The sequence below is a fragment of the Mycteria americana genome, chromosome 23, assembly GCF_035582795.1.
Source record: "Mycteria americana isolate JAX WOST 10 ecotype Jacksonville Zoo and Gardens chromosome 23, USCA_MyAme_1.0, whole genome shotgun sequence".
Classification (NCBI taxonomy): Eukaryota; Metazoa; Chordata; class Aves; order Ciconiiformes; family Ciconiidae; genus Mycteria; species Mycteria americana.
In genome coordinates, this window is record NC_134387.1 from 7,484,755 (window position 1) to 7,511,485 (window position 26,731).

The 26,731-nt window shown below is 51.5% G+C and overlaps 1 protein-coding gene across 2 annotated transcripts in view; it reads right to left on the minus strand.

Annotated features, from left to right (window-relative positions):
- Positions 1-1,365: 1,365 nt before the first annotated feature.
- ZMAT4 (zinc finger matrin-type 4) overlaps positions 1,366-26,731 on the minus strand; it is a 74,504-nt gene continuing 49,138 nt past the window's right edge. The window contains exons 5-7 of one of the 2 annotated variants that reach the window (XM_075523508.1): positions 22,717-22,956; positions 10,046-10,142; positions 1,366-1,816 (exon numbers count right to left, since the gene is read on the minus strand). In XM_075523508.1, coding sequence (XP_075379623.1) covers positions 1,801-1,816; positions 10,046-10,142; positions 22,717-22,956 — 353 coding nt within the window. In that variant the 3' untranslated portion in view covers positions 1,366-1,800. The remainder of the gene's footprint in view (positions 1,817-10,045; positions 10,143-22,716; positions 22,957-26,731) is intronic. The other variant, XM_075523509.1, reaches the window with a different exon arrangement.

Genomic DNA, 26,731 nt, shown 5'->3' on the forward strand with positions numbered 1-26,731 from the left:
CACAGCGAGGTCTGTTTTGCACTGCTCGCAGCACCTACGTGAAGCTGGATCATGTTTACTGCAGCTCTTTGCACTGCAGCGGGTTAGGTAAGAAACCTGGTCTCTTTGTGCTGGCTGCAGTAGAAAAACTAAAATCCTTGTGAGCTCCCCCTTTCCAGTGGATAGAGCTACTTTTGTTTCCACTCCCCACAAAGCCAGGGAGGAATAAACACCTTTCCTATAGGCGAGCACCAAACCGCTGCAGACTGGGACCCGGCTGGGGTCTGCACAAACAGCCTTCCTCTTAGACAATTAAGGCTGGTTTTCAGTCAATTTTTTCTCCCTTCAAATCCTTTTAGTTTTTCTCCCTCCCTGTGAGCAAGGACCCCCCCGAGCCGCAGTCCCTGCCACGGGGCCCCAGCTGCAGAGCCGTCAGACGGGGATCCTGCCTGGGCGCTGGAGCCCCAGAGACCCCAGCACCTGGAGGGTCCCCAACACATCCAGCTCCTGACGCTGCCTGCAGACCTGACCCTGCTGAACGCTTCGCCTCTCACAGCGCAAAGGCGGCTGCAACATACAGGGTTTCCCGATGCAGGGAAAGCCTTCGGGTCCAAACCCTCTGCCCACGCTGCAGGGAAATGGCAGAGCTCGGCAGGAGACCCGCGGCTCGTCAGCACCGGGCTCTGACAGCGAGCAGCTGGGGAGGCAGCACGGTGCCGGCCGGTGCCTCGGCAGAGGTCTGCCGTTGGCACGGCTCCCAGAGCGCCGGACCCTCCGTCCCCAGCCGCGGAGGATTTCTGCCCTAGCAAAACTCACCAGTGCGGCTGCGCTGGTAACGCGGGCGTCGAGCCCAGACGCTGGCGAGGACTGGCCCTACCGCGGCCGTGGCTCCCGGCCCAGCGCCCGCTGCACGGCAAGGGCAGCTCCGGCAGCACGCAACGGTCGGCCTCGGTGTCCTGCAACCGGCCTCCGCACGCCGCCTCTCCACCATCCCCATCGCCTCTCCCTATGGGTGCGCAGGCAACGCGCTTGCAGCCGGCGCTACCTGCGCGGGACGGCCCGGCAAGCTCAGCCACGGCCGCCGGTCCGGCCCCGCCGTCCTTCCTGCAGCTCTGCGGGGCTGCCTGCTCCCGGGAACGGCAGGCGGGCCCAGCAACCTCCGGCTTTGGGGCTGCATCAGCAAAGTCGATGAAGCGAACGGCTTCCGTCTAGCCTGTAGGAATCCTACTGGCAGGAGAAGGATTTTACGCTTTCATTTTAGTTTTCTTTGCTCAGTGAACCATTTGTTTCTCTGAAGAGAAAGAGGAAAGAAAAAATTCATCCGTTACACAATCCCCATGATTCATTTTTCGCTGCTCTTTGTGTGTTGACACAAACCATGCTGGAGAAGGTGAAGAAAGTATGTTTATTTCTGGTTGAAGACTGATTACATCACTATCATGGATAATGTAATAGGATAATTATATACTCTTGGGAGAACTCTAAGAATAAATATGAAAAAGTAAAATATTTTGTTTCCACTGTCTCTGAAGATGAGTGATGATTAAGTGCTGTATTTACAGGATAGTTATCATACTCTAGACTCTGTGCTGAATAAATATTATCTTGAAAGGGTAAAAAAATCCATTGAAATATTTTAACTCACCACAAAATTAAAAAAAAAAAAAAAAATCCATGTATTTGTCCAAAGCGAAGGTTAGTTACATGTTAATTATCGAATCCACACAGGATCATTGTCCAAGAAAGCATCCTCTCCTTGCTGACCAGTTCCTCTCTGCAGAAGAAGCCTCGGTGGTTTTCCTTGTCTCGACTGACGAACTACTACTGGTTCTTCAGGCTGCAAGACAGAAACGAAGCAGAAGTCACCCTCCTCCCTGCCGTCCCCGGTTCAGGGCCGGTTTCTGTGCACCTCCTGAGCTCTGCCCGCGCCTTGCCCCGGCAGCACCTCGCTCCCCTTCCGCAGCGGACGGTACCCACCCCCCCGCCGCCTCTTTCAGCGGCCGAAGCTCTGGGGAGAGATCCAGCGCTGAAAGCAGATCCGAGGCAAACCTGCAGATTTTCCTGTAATGACCAAAGACATTTTTTATGTGAGCAACGAGGAAACTTCAGTTCCAAAAATATATAAACAAACTCTTTCTACCCAAAACATATTTGCAATTTTAAGGATAGTTTTGTATTTTATGCAAGAAAACCGATGTAACAATTTGAAAAAAGCGTACTTTCTTTAGGTCTTCCATTTAAATTGTTTGAGAGCCTAGCAAACCCTGCAAAACTTGCCTTGTATTCAACCCAACACGTTTTTGGCCAATGAGGAATTCCTCATTCAGCAAGCGTTGGCGATCTCAGGTTTACACTTTGTGAAATCAGTCCAATGTTCGTGCTTTACATTAAAATAATTAATCCGTACACCCGACACCACAAAACAAAGTTGCACCAGCCATTCTGGGGCTTTCAAATGATGATCAAAACAGAAGATATCAGAGATATCTTCATTTTCACTTGCATTAAAAGGGAAGGGAGACAATTTAATCCTATAATGAGAGAAAGTATTACACACTCTCTCTTCATAGGCAGTATAATTATTCAGCTGCTCTCTAGAACTGAAATAATGACAAATTAAAACGCCTTTCAATTCCATCTACCTTTTATAACTATTCATCTTCTGGAGTTATTATCACTCTAAAGGCTCCTTTATATTTTAGGCATCAGCCACTATATGTTACAGAAAGCACATGGAAATTGTTACTGCTACCAATAAAAGTTGCAGTCATCAAGCTAAGAACAAAATCATTTGGCCTTGTTGTAAAGTATATGGCACAACTCAAGTTTTTAATATAATTTCCTGAAATTTATTGGAAATCTTATCTCAAAGAGTGCATTCGTTCTGGGTGAGGATGCACAGGAGGGAGCTCGACCTCCGAGTGCCGGGGACGGGGGCTGGAAAAATATCAGAAAATGCAGAATAACAGAAATAACATTTTGCATAAAATCCGACACAAACGAAGCGAGGCCAGGCAGTGCCAAAGCCTTCCTCCGGTCCCGTCTCCTGCTTTTTGGCACGTCACCAACGTCCAAAGCCCCTGAGCGGGGACAGCCGCAAACGGCCCTGAGGAGGACGGGACGGGCAGAGCACCCACCCGGCCGCGCCCAGGCCCTGCCTTCGCCGCGCCGCCGGCACCGCGCCGGGGAACGGCGGGACACGCTGCCCTGCCGTCGCGTGCGCGCTCGCCACGTCAGCTACCGCAACCGGGAACGTGTTTCAGCCGCAACGGGCTGTAAATATTTGTTTACGCTTTCTTAAATAGATTGAAAAAAGACCGGAAATGCAACCGTGGTGAAGGGTGACATTTCTCCAGGCACGGTATTTACAATACTTTGATTAGCTCCCATTCCTGAACAGCCAAGCAGCTTATGCTAATAAATACCCTATTCCAATTAGGCATCTGTGTTCTCAATCAGAAGAAAAAAAAACCCACAAGCGCTCATAGGCACCGAGCCTGCTGTCATTTGCTCCTCAGCAGGCCATTAATCACCTGGGCTTTCGCAGGCTGCAGCCCAGTGAGGAGGCGAGGGGCTGCGCAGGAAGATCTTCAGAGCGCACCTCCCAGACTGGAAGCGCCCGTTCCCAACCCCCAGGCACTCCCTCTGACGGAACACCCCGCTCCTTCGCTACGTTTAGGTTCCTACGGAATCCATTTTACCCCCACGACAGCTGCAGGATTGGGTCCCCTCTCTGCAAAAATCCTAAAATTAATCAGAAAGCATGCGTTTGAAAGGGAAACCTAGACATGTATTAGCATCTATGAATGTGTAAATGAGTGGTTATAAAACCCCAGAATACATTTGTGAGCTCTAGCTGTGGCAGAGAGGTCTGGCTGATCAAAGAGACAAAACAAAGGCGAGAAGATAAAATTCTTCTTTATGGAAGTGGGAATCATTATCCCCATATAGTCAGACTCTTAATTACTAGGGCTGGATCTCAGCCTCCGATCGCTGACAGCCAGAGCGGCGGCGGACAGCTCGCAGCTCTCGCTATCCGGCACGTTATTACAGCGTTTGATGTATTTGCAGCCGGCCCAGAGATGGCACTTACAGCCGGTGTGGGTCGGGGCTCTGGTACCCTGCCAACGGCATCGCCGGTCCTTCCATCCGCAGGCCCCTGAGGAGCTACCTCGAGCGGGAACCGCCCTCCGCCGCGGCCGCCCCAAACACAGCCACTGTCTCCGGGGCGCAGCCACCAGCGCAGCACCCTGTCCCCAACCCACTGCCCGCGCGCGCTGATTAAAGGAGGGAAGCGCTTTTTGCGAAGCCCCAGGTTAATATTCCGCACAAGTATTTCTTTGACCCAGAATCTGAATCTCCTCTGGCTTCTTTCACAACTACCCAGGACTTTAACTCTCTGTTGTTGGTTGCAAATCCCTTCTAGCAGCGACTCTTCATCCTTCCAGTTGACATAAACCCGAGAAGAGGGAAGCTGTGTTTCTTCCAGCCTACAGTAAGCAGTAAGGAGCAAGGCTGGCATGCGATTCTCTCCCAATATTTCAGAGCTAACGTGCCCTCGTTCCTGCAGCTCCTCACGAGCCGGTGCTTCGGCTGCCACCGGTCCCCATAGAAACGGAGCTGCTGGTGCTGACCGCGGTCCAGCCGAAGCGGGCACCAGCACCGCCGGCTGCCTCGCGCCTTGCTCGCCATTCTGCTGCTCTTCTGCGCGTTGAGGGGAGGAGGAAGGGAGAAGGGGAGATTAAAAAAAACCACTTCTATTTCTGGAAAGCAAGTCAAACAATGACTCAATCATCTCTACACAGTTCATAAATCCCTAATTAAAGGTTTAGTGCTCCTCCCCGCTGCAGATGTTCCAGAGTCCAGCTACATTTCAAAACCTGCTTCTGTGCCGGCGTGCGTGCACGCAGCCGCCCGCGCCGCTGCTCAGCGCCCGAGCTGGAGCTCCTCTTTCCTAAGGCGTTCAGAAGGCAGCCCTTGCTGGGCTGCTCCGTGGGAACGCGCGTTCCCATCAGCGCTGTGGCGAACGCTGCCTGGCCCCTGACGTAACGTAAGCAGACTGGACGCCAGATTCGCGATGCCTTAAAAGAAATACTCTCCTGTATCCGACTCTAGCCCCAGTTCCTGACTTTATGATAGGATAAAAAAAGGATGCAATCTTCCTTTATTTTCAAATATACAGCTGCAAGTACCTGCACCCTGGAGAAAAACCGGGAGCTAGCAGACATTATCTTGCTTTGCATGTTCATTGGCCAGAGGGATAAGGACTAGCTCAATATTAGCTACCTCCTCCTGCATCTTTTATCCAACACCAAAACAACAGCCAAGACACTTTCAGCTTCCCCCCCCAACCCCTCATTTTCCCCATCTTTTGGTCAAACAAATTCAGGCAGAAGCATTCAGGCGAGCCCCCGAGATTCCTGCAAATAACCAGCCAAGCTCTGCCCACCAGACGCCCAAAGGAAGAGCAGGTCAGCTGCAGGGTACGCAGCTCCAGCGCCATCAGCGCTGCGCCGAGCGTGACGGGGCTCCGAACAGCATGGCCTGCTAAGCACTGGCAGTTCAAGGGCTGCTATACGGTGGGTTATTTAAAGCAACTCTAGCAGTGCCTCGGTTGTGTGTTGCTCTCTGGAGAGCTCTCAAGAACTGTAATAAATATCCACAACTTGACTCATTCCTCATAAAAGTTTTTCTCTCCTAAAGCAGCTTTTCAGAAGACTCATCTGCCCGGTATTTTTTGGGTGCTACCAGCTCCCAGTCACCTTCCCTGCTAACCCGTCCCAGAGCAAAATCCCTTTCCTTTACAAACTGCTCCCCCTTTCTTTTTTTTTTTTTAATTAGATGAAGTATGACAGCTACATAAAATGTTTTGTTGCCTTAGCAACTGCAATCCACTGGCTTCAGACTGAGTTATAAGGAAGAGGACAGTCTCTTATCACTACCAGCGATAATGAGAACAGCAAAAACCAGTGGGCAAAGCACTCGCCAAGGTACGCGGGAGGGCTGCAGGAGGGACGGCGTCCTTGCCTGGCACCCCAAGGCAGAGCACGCTTGTTCACCTGGCGCTTGAGAGCCAAGGTGCTGCCATGACCCAGCCTTGCTCTGGGACAAAGCAGCAGCGGAAACTTGGCAGAAGTACCAGGTCTGGATTTCAAAATTAACTGTCTTTGTATAGAAGAGGTAATCGCTTGCAGAAAGCTGCAAAAACACAGATGCAGCCCTGTCAAAATCTGTTGTGTTTCTGCTGCCCTGCACACCCCTTTGCGTTGGAAACAGGGCTGAGCCGAGGGCACGTGTACCTTCAGTACAATAGTCAAGACACAATGTAGAATAACTTCTCACAATGTATTCATTTACGGCACTAGAAACGAAGATTTCTTCATCTTTGTCTGCACTATAGACGATTTCTGTAGTCAGGAACATGAGCTGTATGAACTGCCTTACCTTCCTGAATTCTTCTGCTACCTGCTAGCACAAGCGCCCGACCCGTGCAGCTGGCTCTGTGCAAACACCGTGCACCCGGTCATCTCTGTGCACGTGGCAAACAGAAGAACTACGGTCAGGAAACCCCCGACTCATTCTGGGGCTGCACCTCTGGGCCAGCCACCTGCAGCAGTGCACACGGCTGTTACAGACCCCGTAGGCTGGGGGGACAACTGAGTCAGGATAAAAGATACGGGTAACTCATTCCCTCAGTCCCATGTAGAGGACAATGAAGCTGCAAAGCCAGCTTTAAACAAGGAGAGTAAAATCTGGTTACATACTAATTACAGGGTGGGAAGAGCTTTTGTTGTGCACAAACCCAAGCTGCCAATCTATTGTCTCCCATGCTTCTGCTCTTTCCTATAGGCGCTGGAGGGATCTCTACTGTGCTCAGATACTTAGCCTCAAAGAAAATTGTGTAAGAATGAACAATGGATGGAGGAAATAGAATAATCAGAGCAATTTCCCACAGAAATTGGTCAGACGAATGTCTCTAATTGGCATTCCATTATTACATTTGTAACATACTTCCTTTGAATGTATTACTTTCTTTCCTCTTGTACTGAATGCCCATGAAAATCCCTTGGGACCAGACTTAAGTCATTATGAATAAATGATAAGAAACTAAATTTAGAAAGACTGATAAGAATATTAATTTGCAAAAGAGGGAGGTCCTTAAAAAAAAGTGGGAGTCCTGCAGGCCCCTGCACCACTCTGGTGTTCCCTGCGCAGGCTGGCTTGATCCTCACCGAGATAAAAGAAATGGGCCTTCCTATCAATAATTCATGTGCTTTCAGAGCTCCGGAAAGCTCTGGGAACGCCTGTGAGTGCCACCGAGCCGTGACACTAAAATAGCGCGATGCTGTTCGGCTTGCTGGTGTCCCAGTGAGACGGGCTGGGACACCCGGAGCCTCCGTAAACCAAACCCAGCCCTCCCCGCACCGCCTGCTGCTCTCTTCCCGACGCCCCGTGTGTTCCGGGCAGTATTTGTCTGGACCCTGCTGCTTTATCAGCCCCGGTTCCCTGGCGCTTCTGCTCTCGCCAGCTGGAGCAGCTGCGGGAGGTTCTTCTGCCCAACAGCAGCAATCCCCCGCCACGGAACGGGGATTCCTCCGTTTCCCTGTCCTGCAGCCTGGCCTCCTGCCGCGCACGCTCCGTCGGGGAGTTGAGGGTCTTCTCCCCAATGGGCGGCAATAAAGGGATGTGAATTATTGTCTCGACTCCTGCTGATTCTTTACCCAGAGATTCCCTTCAATCCCGAGCTCTGTAGTGAATGCACTCCCCGTTAGGCTCCTACTCCAGCTACAGAAAGAGATGAAGCAGGAAGATCCCTAGTCTTTGCCATTTTTGTCAGAGTATGTCAGAAGAAAACGTTTGGGGAAGCACTAGATGCAGAAGGAATTATCTTTCTGCAGAATTGTCTAAGTGTGGGGATGACACTCTGCTAATTGCAGGTGATTGAAAAACAAAAGCAGAAGGTGTGGGTATAAAACAAGAGGATGCGAGGCACCCTCCCAGCACTGAAAAGAAGTAGTGCATCTTTCCTGCACATCTATATTTCCCGTCCATAAGGCTGCTCTGATTTGAAATGAACTCCTTTATCCTTTGCAATAATACCAGCAGCAACAACAGCAATAATAATACAAACTCAGAAGGACTGGCAGGGGAAGGATAAATTACAGCTCTGTGCCCGGGCAGCACACCACAGCTGCTCTCATTCTGGGTTTCCGATGGGAAGAGCTGTCGGCTCCGTTCTCCAGCAGCAGGAGTTTGTTGCACTGGGTACGGACACGGACCTCGCCTGCGCTGTCCTGCACGCTGCGCGGGTAACCTGGTGGAGCAGGGATGCACCATCAGTTAGATGTATGGAAAGAGAAAGGGAGACGGAGGCAGTGAAGGACTTGCTGAAGGTCCCAGATTGCTCGTGGCACAGCCTAAAACTGCATCTCGCTTGCCTGACCCCAGCCCTCTTCTCCACAAAACATCTGGACTGGGAGGTGTGCTGGATCCCTGCGGCCACTCCACAACCGCCTCTCCTTCCACTTCACCCATCCTCTGCGAAGGGGGGGCGAACACCACCTCGTTAGAAAGTCTGACGCCATCAGTTCCTTCTGCTAACTGAGATCCTGAATATGAGGACATGCTCAGGTCCAGAAAGGGTAGCGTTTGGAAGACATTCAAATGCTCCATGAATAAATAGGATAGAGCTAACGTGAATAATACCAGGAATCTTTGAAGGTCTAACATCAGCTGGGGAAGGTCTGCCTTTATCCTTTGGTAGCTTAAGCAAAATTAGACATTAGTACTTACTGCTGGTTCTGATCATCCTGCCTCATCTTTCAGATGGCCCTTAAAGCTACCTGAAGTATTTCAGTAACTAACGACACCTTCTAATATCCCTCCTCTAATCCAGGCAGTCCTGAGTGCTTCAGCCTGAAACGGTTCCCAAAGCTCACACGTAAGTGTATTAAGAGAGATTAGTTCATTAATCTAGTCTCTGGTACCATGTATCTTTATCACTGCATTTTGATAATTTGGACTAATTGGCAGAGCAGACTCCCCCCAAGTCTCAAAGTTGGGTAATACCGAATTGCTCTAAATCGCAGCATAAACACTTTCACTTGAAAACAGCTAATCCCATTACACTCCCAGTGTCTCTTCTGAGGCTTAACACATGAGAGGAGCTGCAAACTCTGTATCATTAAGCACGAATGCCTGTGGCATCAGGACCAGACATCGTCAGTCTTGGGTCACTGCTGCCCATTTCTTCTTCACCCGTCCCAAAGCAGTAGGCACTGCTGAGTTTGAGGAGAGGATGGGCAGATATTTGGGTTCCCCAGCATCCTCTGACATGTTTCAGCAGGGAAGGACAGCAAACCTATAACCTGGCTGAGGACACGGGGAAGAGATGTGCGAAGCTGTAAGGTACTCTGTGCTGTAAACGCGCACGGCGCTGTCGCGAGCAGAAGTAAGGAGTGCTCCTGCCCAAAAGCCGATAACCTACCAAGGACAAGCTGAGGGCGAGGGGTGTCCCTGAGGACGTGCAGAACGATAGCTGGGGGGGTCCTGGGGGGGGACTAGAGGAGGGGTCTGCAGGAGAGAAGGAAGATGTTCAGGAAAGCGGGACGTCCCCTTAACACACTTCACCTCTCCAGAGAGGAGCCCTGTCCGCGGGACATCTGCAGTCTCACGAGCCCCCGGCCCCAGCTGAGCCCCCAGGACTACCCCCGAGCCTGCAGGCAGAATCCCAGGAAAGCAGGACCAAGCTCCAGCAGCAAAACGCAGCAGGCTGCGTGGGAAGCGCGACGAGCTGGCAGCAGGGCCTGACTGGGGCATGCTGCGACTGGCAGGAAATTCAGAGCAAACAGCACTCTCCGCTTCGGCGGGACTCCGGGAAGCCCATCTGGGCTCAGCCCTGCCTTCCTCAAGCTGGAGGTGCCTCCGATATCTGTGTTTGCAAAACACCCAGAGCTCCTCAGATGACAGGGTTATCCGAGTGTAAAGCACTATGATATATGTATTCATCTAGGCAGACACAGACAGACAGACAGGAGGCCACCGGGCAAAGCACGAAGATACCCACTTGGTCTGATGTTTGGAGCCCTTCAGGTGCGCGTGGTACTGCTCTATCGAGTTCAGGGTGATGTTGCAGATGTTGCACGTGTAGCTGCGCTTCAGGCCTGCGAAGAAAACCCAGAGTCGTTAATCGTAACTGCTAACTGCCCGCAGCGCTGGCTGTGCGTTTCGGTGTAGGCTGAGGGCAAGCTCAGGGCTGCAGAGGGAGGACAAACACCTCGGTGCCTGGGCTACAGGCTGCTCAGCGTCAAAATGGCAGCTGGGAAGTACAAATGAGTGAAAATGGCTGAAGAAACTGGGGGGGGGGGGGGGGGGGGAGGGAAGGCATTAACCTTTGCCCCCCGCAAACTTCTAATTAATTAGAAGGTACTCAGATCTCAAATTGCATTTCCAGTTTCCTAGACATTTCTCTTTACAGTAACCCATCTATTTACTTTTCCAGGCCAGGCTATCCAAGCGTTAGCGAAGCCTAAAGGAATAGTTTAAGAGGCACAGGCGGCAAATCCCTCCTGGAGACCACGGTCCCCGCAGTTCATCAGCGCCAGCATCCCTCTCCTGTGGCTTTCTCACAAAGCATCATTGCACTCAGCTAACGAGCACGCGAGGCCCCATTTATTCCTCTGGTTTTTTGGTAGCGAACGCAATTCAGGGCAATTCCTCGTAGTGTATTTAGGAGCCAGATCACTTAGGAACCTTTTTTTTTCTCCAGAGGGATCACCTCTGATTTATCCACCGAAGTGAACGGCCACGTTTGTTGAACGCAGCCGCTGATCTCCGAGAGCCAGCGACTGGGCAGCCTGCGTCTGAAGGTCAAAGCTGGAAGCCTGGCCCGGGTACCAGGTGGCCATCCAAAAGCTGGAAGCCAGGAGCTCGTTTGCCCGACGGATTTACCCGTGGCTGCAATACCTGCCTACAGCCCCTGACCGCAAAGCAGCCCTCGCCTTGCTAATTTTAGCCCTTCACAGATACAATAACAACCAACTATTTATAAAGCTGTAGCTCTTGCTGCTGGCCAACTGAGTACCACTGAACTAGAAATAACATCTCAGCAGGTCACAGCAAAATGTTATTAGGAACTTTCGTTGTTGGTTTTGTTTTGTGGGGGTTTGGGAGGTTTTGCTTGGTTCTTTTTACCTTCTACCAAATCTCTTAGCTGCCTCTGCTACTCTGCATTTCATTGACTATTTGATTGCCACAGTTACAAGTGATTTTCCAAGTAAGCATACTGCGTTTTATTTTCTTGGTATGTAAATTGCAGAGAACATGACCGTAAATGCAGCAGTGCAGTCGGCTGAGCAAGTTAAGGCAAGAGCAGACAGCGCAGGCGACCGTGCCGGACTCCAGAGAAGAGCGCAGGGCACGCGCATGCGAGGATTCTCTCCTGCTAGCAGAGAGGAGACGAGCGGTGCCAGCAGCACTGAACCAAACCCCACAAACACCCCCGGAGCGACAGAAACGGGGACTCTGCCCCGACCCGCTCTCTGGGTCGTGGAAAGGCGAAAGCTGCACCCTCAGAAGGGGCCGCTGGACCCACGGAAAAGACGCCCCGGCCCGAGGAGCAGCACCCACAGCTCCCTGCGCAGGAAGAGCGCTTGCTTTAAACAGCGTTCCTCTCCTAATCCACTGCTCTGCCTCTGGGCACAGACTGCAGGGAAGAAAAAACCAGGCAATTAAGCAGATTCACGCACATCTCAAACAGAAGCTGCAAAGCGATTTATAAGGAAAGGCACAGAAACACTCTCTTGGCACATTCACTGGAAAACATCCGAGCTGCAGAACCAAACCCAACAAAACCAGCCTGTGTTTCGCCTATTCAGCTAAGTTCAAACTTCAAGTCTCTGAGACACCCGCTGCAGACAAGACATTTATTCACCTAAAGAGTGTGCATGCACAGAACACGAACAGGAGACTCCGTAGGATTGTAACGGCAGGCACTGCCGACGAGAGCGTGGCAGTAACAGATGAGCCACCTTTCTCTGTGTGCAACTCAGAAATGTCTCCAAACCCTGTTCAACTAATCGTCATGTAAGGTAAAAAAGCAAGAGACGGGAGATGATTTATGGATACAATAAAAATTGCTCATTTAAAAATTGTAATAGCTTTTACGCTGCTACCAAAGTTCGTTTTTTTTACTGGAGATTGATACTCAGACTGGGACAGTTATTACGGCTTTTCTTCAGATACCATCCTTTCCACTCCATGTTATTCCAGACCATCTAATAAAGTGAGTTGTCCTGGGTGGGTCTCAGGGAAGGGGAAAAAGGTCAGGGTTAAAGAAGAAGTCCAGGGTTACAGATGCAACTTCTGTACAGCGCAGCCTGAGAAAAACAGTCGCCCGAGATGCCCAGAGAGATACAAAAAATGCTATTCTCAACACTATTTATTGTACTAAATAGGAAAATTATTTCTTCCTCATTTAACAGTTTGCATCTCAGAATTATAATTTAATGACTTGAGGCTGAGAGTATTTTCAGTTCTCAGCAGACAAGGAAATAAAGACTTTGTCACCTCTGAAAAGCTGAAAATCTAAAAATAGGAACCCAGCAGACAGGCAGCAATCAGAATTAGAGGTGAAGGAGAAAAGGCCTTTTCCCAAGACAGCGTGCTGCCCGGTGGCTGCTGAAAACGGCTGATATTATTTTTGATTTGTGTCAGTTTAGATTTCCTGGGAAAATGCGGCGTTTAGTCCATTTCTGAGGCATTTATTCTTAGTGCCCTGGTGCACTCCTCCCTCCCTCTGGAGAGGATATTAGCCTGCTTCAGTCATTATTTACACGCTACTGTTCTATTTTGCCCTTCTAGACAGGTTTTCACCCACAACATTCCTCAATGACTTTTGCAATCACGGAAGAACATGATGCTGCCAGGGAAGTTCCTCCACACCTGCAAAAGCTGCAAAAGCAGATTCCATTTGTTTCTTTCTCTCTCTCTCTTTTTTTTTTTTTTTTAAATTACTTTCCTCTTCCATAAGGAAGTGACATGGGCCGAGAGATGGCCACTAGTTGGGTTCAAAATCTACTTTTTGTGGGAGAAATGAGAATCCTCTTTTAGGAGCCACAACAACAACAAAACCAGTTCCTTGCCCTTCCGCAACACCCGCCGTCCCCAGCCCCTGTGCCGGGGCAGCATCCCGGCGCCGGCGTGCTCGCGGCAGGACCCTCGCCGGGCCCAGAGGACCAGGGCGGCATCACAGCCCTGAGGGGTCAAAACCTGGACCCCAAGCACACGGAGCCGGCAGCAGTCGCCAGCGGCATCCCGGGCTGGAGGGATGCCTGCCCTGTGCCGGCGGCATCACCGCGACGGCACAGCGTAAGGGAAGGGCCGCGTGCCCATGCGCTTTGCGAGCACAGAGGGCAGGAAAACAAAACACTTTCTGGTTTCTACAAATGGAGCAAGCCTGGCAACAAGACAGGGAGGGTCGGTACAAACCCGAGCACGGCAGAGCCCCTGGGACGGGACGGGGCTCTCTGCTCCCTGCAGCGTAACTACAATTTAACTCCATTATTCTCCTGCCTTAGGGAAAGAGTACAGCGGTTTCAGAGCAGATGTACAGAAGCAGTCACTTCTCTGCCTCATCTAACATGTTTTCACCGAAAAGACAAAGACCGGCTGAACGTACATTAAACGCCTGCTTCCCTCCTGGACACCCCTGAGAGGGACAGCAATCTGAGAGCTCTTACTCCCGGTATGTAGGGCAAAGCCTGACATGAATTAAGCATATAAATGCAGACTTCAAGTGTTTCCAGACCCTGATTCTGTTGTGTCCCTTACTATGCCGAGTGTCAGAGAGTGGTTTCTTCTCTCGTCTTCTCTTTTGTATTTTAACATCCTAATAATTCCCTTGGCATTACGGACTGCATTAGCATCACTGACATTACACGTACATTGGCATTACGGTAAACCATTGATGCTAAAGTAATGCCTGTCCTGTCCTCCTAGAAAAAAAGGGAATTGCAAATTTTAGAGTCTCTGTGGTCAGGTTTCTGCTTTGCACTGATTCACTTCCATGAAGATCTGAACAGAGCGATTCAAGCTTAATTGAAAGGCTCAGCTTAAAAATACCAGAGTTGTGGAATTCTTACCATGGGCTGCTGTGCTCTTGAGGAACAGTTTTAATGTACCATGTAATAGTCTCTTCTGACTTTCCACAGCATTATTTCTTTGCAGAAATTGTTAAAACAATTCATTTAGAACAAGTAATGTACGGCCTTCTCAAATTTGATCATTTTTGCTTACCATAATTAACTGCATAGGCTATATACCCACTTACCGTTCCCCAGCTGTATCTCCAGACTCCCAAAAAATCACTCTTCCTTTTTTGAACTTCAGACACTAGCTATACTAAGAGTCCCACTTTTCTCAAACACCTCATACATCTCTCACCGAGAAATCTGGTCCAACATAAACATCTTTTAAAAATATTTCAAAACTATTCAGATAAGCACTTGAAAATAGCAAGTGAGCAATAATACTGAAGTATTTAAATAGTCACTTATATCTTTACGTGTCACAATGTGGCACAGAACAAAAAATCAAATTGCAAATACACTTATGGATGCTCTCCTTACTGAATTTATTCTTGATGTAGCAGCAATGTTTTATAGTCAAGCCCTCTCTCCACAGCTGGCAGCTCCCGTTTCCTTTATTAAGCCCACAGGAGTCACAAACCACGTACATTCGTGCCACAACGCAGGGAAAAGGATGGAAAAGGCAGCGTGCGGCTGGCACGGGCAGTGCGTCAGCACCTTGCTGCAGACCGAGCCCTCGGACCATGCCGTGACCGCCGCTCGGCAGAGATCGGGACTGGGGAAGCAAGAAACTGGTAATACTTTAAATTAAGGTAATCAGGTTCTAATGCTCAGCAGCTAATTTAACAGCATACATTAACAGCAGCCTTATTGAATCTTAATTACTTGTGTAGGTGGAAACGCCATCAGCGATTACAGTTCCTAACTGGGGACACAGATTTTTTTCCACCAACATGTCAAGGCTGCTCACGATGATGAACAGAGGGGAATCCTGTCCCTCCTCCCCGCGTCCAGCACGGGAGGGACTCGGCGCTGCTCCACCGCAGCGGCTCTTCCCCCCACCTGGAAAACGTGGCCACAGAACGGGCCGATTCTGTGAACTCGCTCGTGCTCAGCAGAATCGCACATCCGCTAGCACACACGGGTACGTTTTAGGTGGACGGAAACGTTGCCAGGGCTGGACCGGCCGGTCGGGATGACACCAGAAGCCGCACCGTGCTCCCCAACACCGCACTGCCGCTCGCCTCGCGCCCGGGATCGTCATTCCTGCGGCAGGACAAGGGCTGCAGGACCTCTCACCTGAAATCTGGCATCCTGAGATGGCCTTGTACAGGAAAAGTCTCGAGCATGACATGAACTCCACCAAAACAGAATCACAGAATCATATAAGTTGGAAAAGACCTTTAAGATCATCGAGTCCAACCATAAACCAACCACTACCAAGCCCACCACTACACCATGTCCCTAAGCACCTCACCCAAACGTCCTTTAAATACCTCCAGGGATGGGGACTCAACCACTTCCCTGGGCAGCCTGTTCCAGTGCTGGACAACCCTTTCAGTGAAGAGATTTTTTCCTAATATCCAGTCTAAACCTCCCCTGGCGCAACTTGAGGCCATTTCCTCTCATCCTATCGCTTGTTACCTGGGAGAAGAGACCGACCCCACCTCTCTACACCCTCCTTTCAGGCAGTTGTAGAGAGCGATGAGGTCTCCCCTCAGCCTCCTTTTCTCCAGGCTAAACAGTCCCAGCTCCCTCAGCCGCTCCCCATCAGCCTTGTGCTCCAGACCCTTCCCCAGCTCCGTTGCCCTTCTCTGGACTTGCTCCAGCCCCTCAATGTCTCTCTTGGAGTGAGGGGCCCAACACTGAACACAGCATTCGAGGTGCGGCCTCACCAGTGCCGAGTACAGGGGGACAATCACTGCCCCAGTCCTGCTGGCCACACTATTCCTGATACAAGCCAGGATGCCATTGGCTTTCTTGGCCGCCTGGGCACACTGCTGGCTCATATTCAGGCGGCTGTCAACCAACACCCCCAGGTCCTTTTCCACCCGGAAGCTTTCCAGCCACTCTTCCCCAAGCCTGTAGCGTTGCATGGGGTTGCTGTGACCCACGTGCAGGACCTTGCACTTGGCCTTGTTGAACCTCATACAATTGGCCTCGGCCCATCGATCCAGCCTGTCCAGGTCCCTCTGCAGAGCCTTCCTCCCCTCCAGCAGATCAACACTCCCGCACAACTTGGTGTCATCTGCAAACTGACTGAGGGTGCACTCGATCCCTTCGTCCAGATCGTTGATAAAGACATTAAACAGAACTGGCCCCAACACAGAGCCCTGGGGAACACCGCTTGTGACCGGCCACCAACTGGAGTAAACTCCATTCCCCACCACTCTGGGCCCGGCCATCCAGCCAGTTCTTTACCCAGCGAAGAGTACACCCGTCCAAGCCACAAGCAGCCAGTTTCTCCAGGAGAATGCTGTGGGAAACTGTGTCAAAGGCTTTACTGAAGTCCAGATAGACAACATCCACAGCCTTCCCCTCATCTACTAGGTGGGTCACCTTGTCGTAGAAGGAGATCAGGTTGGTCAGGCAGGACCTGCCTTTCCTGAACCCATGCTGGCTGGGCTTGATCCCTTGGTTATCCTCTACATGCTGTGTGATAGCACTCAGGATGATCTGCTCCATCAGCTTCCCCGGCACCGAGGTCAGGCTGACAGGCCTGTAGTTCCCCGGGTCCTCCTTCTGGCCCTTCTTGAAGATGGGTGTCACATTTGCTAATCTCCAGTCGGCAGGGACCTCCCCAGTTAGCCAGGACTGCTGGTAAATGATGGAAAGGGGCTTGGTGAGCACATCTGCCAGTTCCTTCAGTACTCTCGGGTGGATCTCATCAGGCCCCATAGACTTGTGAGTGTCTAAGTGGTGCAGCAGGTCACTAACCATTTCCCCCTGGATTATGGGGGCTCCATTCTGGTCCCCGTCCCTATCTTCCAACTCAGGGGCTGGGTACCCAGAGAACAATTGGCTCTGCTATTAAAGACTGAGGCAAAGAAGGCATTAAGTACCTCAGCCTTTTCCTCATCCTTGGTCACTGTGTTCCCTCCCCCATCTACTAGGGGCTGGAGATTCTCCTTACCTCTCCTTTTGCTGCTAATGTATTTGAAGAAGTATTTTTTGTTGTCTTTTACAGCAGCAGCCAGATTGAGCTCTAGCTCAGCTTTGGCCCTTCTAATTTTCTCCCTGCACAACCTTGCTACACCTTTGTAGTCCTCCTGAGTTGCCCGCCCCTTCTTCCAGAGGTCCTAGACTCTCCTCTTTTTCCTGAGTTCTAGCCAAAGCTCTCTATTCAGCCAGGCCGGCCTTCTTCCCCGCCGGCTCGTCTTTCGGCACCTGGGGACAGCCCGCTCTTGTGCCTTTAGGACTTCCTCCTTAAAGAATGTCCAGCCTTCCTGGACCCCTTTGCCCATTAGGGCTGCCTCCCAGGGGACTCTCTCGACCAGTCTCCTAAACAGGCCAAAGTCTGCCCTCCGGAATTCTAAGGTGGCAGTTTTGCTGACCCCCCTCGCCGCTTCTCCAAGTATCAAAAACTCTACCATTTCGTGATCACTCTGCCCAAGACGGCCTCCAACCATCACATGGCTCACAAGTCCTTCTCTGTTCATGAACAAGAGGTCCAGCGGGGCACCTTCCCTCGTTGGCTCCCTCACCAGCTGTGTCAGGAAGGTCTCTGCCACACGCTCCAGGAACCTCCTGGACTGTTTCCTCTCTGCTGTATTGCATTTCCAGCAGACATCTGGTAGGTTGAAGTCCCCCACAAGAACAAGGGCTAGCGATCGTGAGGCTTCTCCCAGCTGCTTATAGAATAGTTCATCTGTCCCCTCATTCTGGTTGGGTGGTCTGTAACAGACTCCCACCACAATATCTGCCTTGTTGGCCTTCCCCCTGATTCTTACCCATAGACACTCCACCCTATCATCACCATCATCGAGCTCTAAACTATCCAAACACTCCCTAACATACAGGGCTACCCCACTACCTCTCCTGCCTCGCCTATCCCTCCTGAAGCGTTTATAGCCATCCGTCGCCGCACTCCAGTTGTGCGAGTCATCCCACCATGTTTCCGTGATGGCCACCATATCATAGTTTTCCTGATGTACAATGGCTTCCAGCTCCTCCTGCTTGTTGCCCATGCTGCGTGCATTGGTGTAGAGGCACTTCAGCTGGGCTGTCGTCCGTGTCTCCTTCACAGAGGAACAGCCCTTGTGTGCTTTGAGGCGTTTCACTGGCGTTTCCCTCTTGGCTCCTATTGCCTCCGTATCCCCTAGCTCAACTCTGTTCAACTTCAGCTGTGCCCCAGCGTACCCCGCACATCTCACGAGACACGGAGAAAGGAAACTAGCCTCAGATAAACTGCAGGCTGAAACCCCAGGCAACCATCACCTCCAGAGTATCAAAATTAACAGTCTTTGATCTCACTGGAGCTTACCAAAGCTGCCAACTTGGCTGAAACCGTGGTTTCATAAAATGCGCCCAACCAAAGCATGCTGGAGTTGAGTATTAGCCCAGCAGGCAGTCTGCAACAGGAAGGTGGTCCCGACCAGAGCAGCCTGTTAGGAAATGCTGGGCTCTGTCTGGCTTCACATCTACTTTTGCATCCTCACGACACATCAGCATTCCCTACCCTGCACTCATGTAAAATTGAATGTGCTCCTATATCCATTAAATAAAATATTAACAAGTAAAGTCATTAATGTCATTCTGCATAAAATGCATTAAAACACACTCCAGGGGAGTACTTGTTAAATCGCTTTTTACTAACCAAAAGTGACAGCACAGAACGAAAAGTATTTATAAGGCATACAAAGAAATTATGAGCTGAGAAGGAAAATGAAACTCAGCTCTTTGCCTGATTTTTCAAGATAGCATCTGCAACTGTGACAATTTACCTGAAAATACAAAGGCTTCAGGTGACAACATCCCTGTGCAGCCGTCCCGGTTCTGCTTTCCTGCAGAGGCTGCTGCATTTTATTTTAGGGGTTCACAGTGCAATCCCCTTGAGAGGCACCAGCGTCTGCTCCAGGGCCCGGTGCTTTTCTCGTTCACCAGGGACCAAGTGCCCCGGGAAGCGGACCAGCGCACCAGGACCCGCGCTCCTGCGGTTTACAGGATCCCATCTAATCAGCTCCAGGTACACAAGGCTGGCCCTGAATCTGTCTCCGTCGCTACGCAGAATTCAAGTTTTACTGGCAGGCATCAAAGAGAGCCCAAGGTGCCTTGGCAAGTCATTTGTTGTCGGCAAAAGGCGCTGAAGCGCAGGTTACGAACCCTGACGAGATGAAGGAGGGTCTGTCTGTACGCTAAGTCTTCTGCTCATTTTGTTCATTCAAAGGCGTACATCTAGGAAAGGAAAGGACACACCGAATCCACTTAACGAAGCCCAGACTTTCAAACACTGCGCCAGCCTTCAAAGAGAGAGTGTTTTGCTGTGGGGTTTCGGCTCAGCACCAGCAATAAGCAGAGTCCCTTATTAATTAAATTCCCCATGAATGAGATCCGCCAGCCTCTGTTGCGAGGCCTCTGCCCCTGCAGAGCCCACCTGCGTTCGAGGAGGAATGAAAGAGAGCTCAGCGACGGATAATGCCAGACGTGAAGTAAAACTGGTGAAACGTGACCTGATGGAGCAAACACGCAATTCGCTTTCTGCCTGGCGCAGGCTGTGGGAAGGCGAGAGCTGCCAGACGGAGCCGCACCGGTGCCTCCGACGGAGCGGCTTCTGCTCCGTGTTGCTGAACAGGCGCAAGCTGTTGGGGAAGAGCCCAGAATTCAGGGTTTGTCACCATACCCACCGGTTTTTGTCTTTCTGTGATCTGCTCCAGGATCGGCCAGGGTGCAGCGGCAGCTAGAGGAGGCAGCTCTGCAGGAGGAAACTCTTCGTTTCCTCCTCTTTCAGGGTATGTCCATGGGCTCTGCTAAGGAGTAGGAGCAGAGGGGCTTCCAGGCCAGCCCTCAGAGCAGGGGGCCCTGGACCAGCTGCGCTGGCAAGGCTGGCAAGCTGCACGAAGCCGCTGGGAGAGACGGGGCTGGACCCTGCCGGAGCAGCGGCACGCGCGGCCGAACAACCCGCCGAGAGCCCTCCACGCGGCCAAAGCATGCGGCCGGCGTGACTGCGCACCGGCGTGTATGGCAGCTTTACCTCAACACAGACCAGAGAACTGGCACTGTAGCGAGGCTTCTTTTTCCTTTTTTTTCCTCTTCTTTCTCATTTCTGAGAAGAAAATAAGTCTTCAAAATTGCAGGATGAGCACTTGGCAAGAAGAATCAATGCTTTTGTTTCCTATAAATATCAGTTGTCCAAAAATATATCTCTATTCTTATTTCTCCAAATACACATTCATATTTATCAATAAATATTTTATTATAGCCATTATCAAAACATCAAAGGCTGCTGGAATGTTTTACTTCAACCGACACTGCTTGTTCCAGGCTCACACAATGCATCAAATGTTTGTCTTGCACAGTAGTCAAAATAGATTTAATATTTAAGTTGTGATGGGAGAAGCCACTGGGGGTAGTGTGGAAAGGAAATGAGTTTGTATTCGAGCGAACACCGAGGTAGCAAAACAAGCGCAGAGCAAGGAGAGCACACCGCTACAATCCCTATCGAACGCCAAACCCGCCGGCCATCGAAAGCGATGGTCAGGCGAGATTTCGCTGACAGCCTGGGACAGACCGCCTCTGGGTATCTCCGATCTGCCGCTCTTATCATTTCTCTTGAAGTCACATATGACTTTGTCTGCCAAGGTAAGGCTATTTTCTCGGACAGAAGGCAGATCTCATTCTGTGTTGGCTCTTGCAGAGATCTGCCTTCTACATCTGTACAGATCTGCTCTAGCCTCACAGCTAAACGCATACAGGAGAGCGTATCACACCTCCCAGTTAAGAAAAACTGTGAAAAAGAGGATTTCCCATCTTCCTTGGCTCACCGAGTCTGGCTGCGCAGCTCGTCGGCGTTAGAAAGCACTGGACACCCGTGAACCGCAGGCTCCGAAACAGCAGCCTGGCAGTGTCCGACCAGGGGACCAAAGCTGGCTTCCCCCTGCAGCCGGGGTCGGGGCCGCCGCGGCACAGCTCTGCAGCCCGCTCTCCTGCCATCGCCCCGCGCCGGCAGGACCACGCTAGATTCAGCTGCGCATCCAACCACGCACAGAACCACCGTAAAGCTAAAAGCCAGCACGGGCTGATGAGTGTGTAAAGCCCTCCAATTTCAACTCTCCTAGGTGCAAGCTAAATGAATAAAACACTTCACAATTGATTTATTTACAGTCAACGGCCTCCTCAGCCACTCTTGAGCTTGGCACAGCTCAAAGTACTAAGCCCTTCCATGTTATTGTCCCAGGTTTTATTTCCCCGCATATTTTCAACAGCGGGCAGTGACTCAGCCACATGAATCATTGATGGCATCATGAGTCACGCTAGGTAGCACACGAAGGATCTGGATAACCACTACAAGGTTTATGTGAGATCAAGAAATGCACAATATACTGCATAGTCATTAGTATTTAAAGGAAAACTATTTCATTAGCAAGGAAAAAAAAGAAAGATATTTTAAAACGTTAATGCAATGTCTTGCTGGCAAACCAGATTTCCTCTCCCGCATGGCTGTGAAAATCAAACCTGCACTTTTTCCTCAGCCTGCTTGAGTCAAATACGTTGTGTGCATACCGGATTATAATCAAGACCACAGAGAAAACTTCCACCAGGAGGCTCGTACCCCTCCCCCTGTAATTACTCCTCTATGTTAGAAAGCGCTTTGCTCAGAATCCACTCTCGGCCGCAGCCTCAGCCACTGTACTCAGCACATCTCCATCAACAGGCGCAGTGCGAGGGAGCCGGCCCTTCAGCGGGGCCGGGGATGCGCGGGGGCTCGGGCAGCCGTGGCTACTGGCCAGGCTGCGGCCGGGCCCCGCTCCGCACGAGGGGGCTCCCGGAGGGGTGCAAGGCCCAAATCCGGGTGACCCCAGGGTGCAGCCCCCGCAGGGACCCCGCCGGTAGCAGAGCCCTTCCCGGCGGGGCCGGGATGGGCGGGCGGAGAGGCAGGCGGGTGGACGGCTGCTCTCCCTTCGGCGGGAACACGGAAAACTTGTGTTTAACACACCCACGGCAAATGCTCCGTTCCTCTTTTCTGCTGCTGACCCAGGGCCATCGCCGTGTTTTACAAGCACTAATTAAGTCACAGAAGACAGCTAATGCCCCGCTCCCCATCAGGGAGATGTAGGGAGTGCTCTGCCTCCAGCAACAAACATCCCCGTCCCCTTCCCTGCGGGGCTGAGCGCTTTAAGGCGAGCTCCTCTCGCAGCTCAGGGACAGTCTGCATCTGCTAGAGGACAGAAGCGTGTGCTAATGGAAGGGACTATTTCAGGAAGAGGAAAAGAAATACCTAGGAAACAACTTTTAAAAGATGCTGCTAAAGCTGCAGACTGTCATTGCAGAGGAGGGGATTTTTTTTTACGGTAGCAGGAAGCTCCTAAAGCAGCGAGAGCACCGCAGTCTCCCCTGCACCACTTGCCCAGAGGAACAGCGACCGCAGCAGGCGAGGGCGGCATCGCCGTGGTCACCAGATCCCACGGGGAGCAGGTCCGTGCTCTCCGCGTACCGGTGCTCTCACCTCTCAGCTCTCCCAGGTCCAGGGTCTTCCCCAGCTGCTCCAGGAGGTCGGCCCTGGCCGCGTTCTTCTTGTGCTTTTTGCCATCGTAGTGCTGCTGTGCCATCATGGGGTTGTTGAACCAGGCCGCGCAGAGCTGGCAGTATCTGTCCGAGTCTCTCCGCTGATGCGGTGACGGTACCGCCGGGGGACCGTCCGTGTGCGGCTGCTTCAGGGAGCTCAGGGTGGTTTCTGCAAAAGGAAACGTTCAGACATGAGCTCTTCCAGGCTGGTGCTGCTGTCTGAATAACAGCAGAGCCTGAGGCAGATCCCACGTTAGATGCGGGGAATAATTAGCAGCAGTTACAGGGTCCCACTGGATATTTTGGACGGTACTGCTCGGAAATCTACCGTTTCTCATAAAAACAGCAGCATGAAAGGATAGCACAGGACTGTTCCCCAGCTATCTGCATTTCACCAGGTGGGAAAGGAGGATGCTCTCCGTGCAGTTACACATCTTACCACTGTTGTGACTAAACCTGCTAAACTTATCTTGCTTAAACTGCTACTTCCAGGAAAAATTGCCAGTGGAGAACAAACAAAACATGCAAAGTTACTTCTCAAGATAGAGAGACAGATTTATCAATACCTCACGATTCTTATTTTTCAATTTATTTGGTCTCAGAAAGAATAGGGAAAGCTGTAGTAATCGTAAATTGTCACAGATGAAAAAAATATTCGATAGTCAGTCCCCTCATTCACCTATCTTTACACTGTGAATTGACAGGTAGCAGCAACCTTACAGGTAGCAGCAACCCACGACCTTAGTTTAATCCTATTTCCCTTCAGATTCACCAAGAGGCCACCTGGGAACACAAACATGATCCCCAAATAATTTCAAAGAAAAACGGGTGATTAGTCTTTACATAATGGAGCTGCACCTCGTTTGCCACAGTTTTCCCACTTTGTACTATGTAAGTGACAAAGCCATGGAAAAACAGTTTAAAGTAAAATAACGTTCAGATAACATTGGGATACAAAAATATACAATGACTAGCACTTAATTATCACACCTCATTCAAAAATTCCCTTTTATGTGGCTTTCCTTTTCTTTTCTTTTCCAGATGAAATGTCTGCTATCTAAATAATTAACAAACCCACTCTCTCCACGATACAAGAGTAGGCAAATTTTAAGGTGGTGAAGAGGAGCTCGATCGCTCCCCTTTGATCAAGAGGCCCTGTGCTATTCCAGCTGAGCCCCGAGCAGAGCACGGGCTGGCGAGTGACGAACGCGCCTCGGTGTCTGGTACCGGGAACGGCAGCCGTGCGCAACACAGGGATGTCTTTAGACACGTAATGACGACTGAGGCCCGCTGTGATTGACTCCGCGGCTCCAGAAAGTTAATATTGTTAGAAATCTTCTGCTGACCTGCTCGGGAAGGGATGTCTATTAACTTTCCTCGAGGAAATTGTATCTCACATATAACGTTACTTACAACCTTATCAGTTTCCAGGGGTTTATAGGCTTCTATCGGTTTTGATGACAACGGCCAGGGTATTGGAGTTTCGCGGCCCGGGCGGCTGGTCGAGGCACCATCACCCTCCTGGCCAGGCCGCCCCGGGAAGCTCCCTCGCTTCTGCTGCTGCCACCAGCGCTCTGCGCAGCACGAGCGAAACGAGCTCTTTGGGGACTAGTTAATAAAGGGATTACACAATTAGCTCCTGCGGAAGATATTTCTTCTCCTCGTTCTGCTGTCTCGCGAACCGCCCGCCCGCTCGTTTGGATTCATTTCTCCCCACCAGAGGATTCCACTGCCTGATCTCTGCCCGCCCTCCGCCGAACCAGCCTAGCCAGGAACCAGGCACAACGCCAACAAGGAACGCGTTCTTCCTGGGCCCCGCGGCCCTGACGCCCCTTGCAGCGTGCCGGGGCCGGGGGCTGCGCCTCCGGCTCTGCCGAGGCAGCTGAGGCCAGCGGCTGCCGTGCTGCCTCCTGAAGGCTGCTCCTGACAGAGCGGTGGGCAGCAGCAGGGCTTGGGAAGGACCCGGCTGTGTTTTGCTCCTAAAAACAACATCTTTTCTGACACCTACGGTTCCAGCACGAGAGACAACCCCCAGCCCCTCCGAGGTGCCCGCGACATAAACAAAAGCGCAAAGCACAGCAAAGAGCAGGGCCAGGGCCAACACACGGCGATTAAGAACATTCGGAAATAACAATATTGCCTGTCCAAACTAAGATTACGCGGACTTTGCACTCGCTTGACTCGTGAAAAGCGAGCGTAGCTCGCCTATTCCTCACGTGTTTCTGTGACCCCCCGCGGGCGCTCCCTCCCCGCAGGAAGGAGCCGGTGCCCAGAGCCGCCCGCGCCGGGACCGGGCGCAGCCCCGCAGATGCTGCCGGTGCCCGGGGACGGGGCTGAGCCACTTTGGGGCATGTGCGAGGCACCGGGACGGGGCTGCAGAGATGTCTGGGCATCTGGACCAGTATAAACCGCCAGTTACTATGGCAGTCCAGGAGCCTTTTGATATATTTGACTTGCTGCTCTCCAGGCCCCAGGCTATAAAGTTAAATCTATCAGATCTTTCAGTCGGCTTTCTCCTTGTTTATATGTTAGCTGCCGCCAGAGGGGAACCGGGGAGGCTGAAGTTCAGAGAGCTGGTGGTGTCCGCAGGAGTTAGATCTCCCCCTCGCTAAAGAAATACGACCGCAGCATCCTCTGCTGCTCAGCCATCGGCCGGGCCGGCGGCCCCGTGGCTGCGCGTCCAAGCCCCTCTTGACGAGGCTGGTGGCTGTGCCCCTCCAAACGCAGCGCAGAAGGGAGGCTGTCCGTGGGACGGGCGCTCCTGCTCCCGGGGCTCGCACCAGAGCCCCCCGCACCCACCCCAGCCCTGCTCCGAGCCCACCACGACGCCTGGCTGCCCCCGACCCCGTGGGCTGCAGCCCCTACGGCAGAGACCCTGCGCAGACCCAGCGCCGGCCCCTCCGCCCACGTCGCGCGGGTGCTCCCGCACGGCAGGGATTTCCTTTTAGCACGCGCAATACAAAATATTTTCTTGTAAAGCCGCATTCCTCAGGTTCCATTTACAACTACCACTAGTCCTACGGCATGCTGAACCCAGCCTGGCAATTAATGAAAACATCCTGTGTCTTCCAAATCCTCCTGAAGAGAAATAGATGAAAGTTGACTTCTCCACAAACGTGGATTTATCATTTTGATATGTGCTACGTAACTACTACAGAACAGAAAATATCATCATTCCCTGAGCAGTGACACGAAAATTAATAATAAACACTCACAAAATGTCAAATGTTAAAAATGTTTCTCCACCTAAAACACAAACATAAAAGCTGCTAGTTTGACTATTTCAAGTATTTCAAAATGCTAAATAGCTCATGACAGTCTGCCTTACGTTCCCTTTTGCCGTGGGAGGGAAGTGAGAAAGCCTTACTTTGCTGCAAGAAGCAAAATACAAAGTTAGAAACACTTTAGCACTCTGGCAATGAACTAATGTTTGACTTATTTCTTGCATGCAAAGCTTTTTATTCATAGCTGTATTTAAATGGCACTCAACTTTTTATCATTGCCACTCTCCAGGAACTGAGCACGAGGACGAGAAAGTCACTGAGCCACGACAACGGGGCACCAGAGAAATGCAGAAATCTTCTGCAGAAGACAAACCTGGGACTAAGGCCGACTCCAGGCGCTGCTGGACGGATCCTCGCACCCCAGCCTGAAAGCCATTTACTCTGTCCCCTTCCGCGCATCTGAAACGCAAACCCCACGCTAGGAACTAGAGAACAAGGAGGTAAAAAAGCCAAGGTGACTTCTCCCGCCGGCAATATCACACCCGTATTCCTCGCCCCGAACGCAGGGGACCCCGGTGCCGGCATCTCCCCTCCCGGGAGCTGGCGCACACCAGCCCCGGCCCTGCAGCCGCGGCAGCTCCCAAAGCCGTGACTCTCGGCGGCCGGGCGGCACTGCCGGTGCCGAAGGGCTCATCTCCACCTTCCTGAAACGATGCTTGC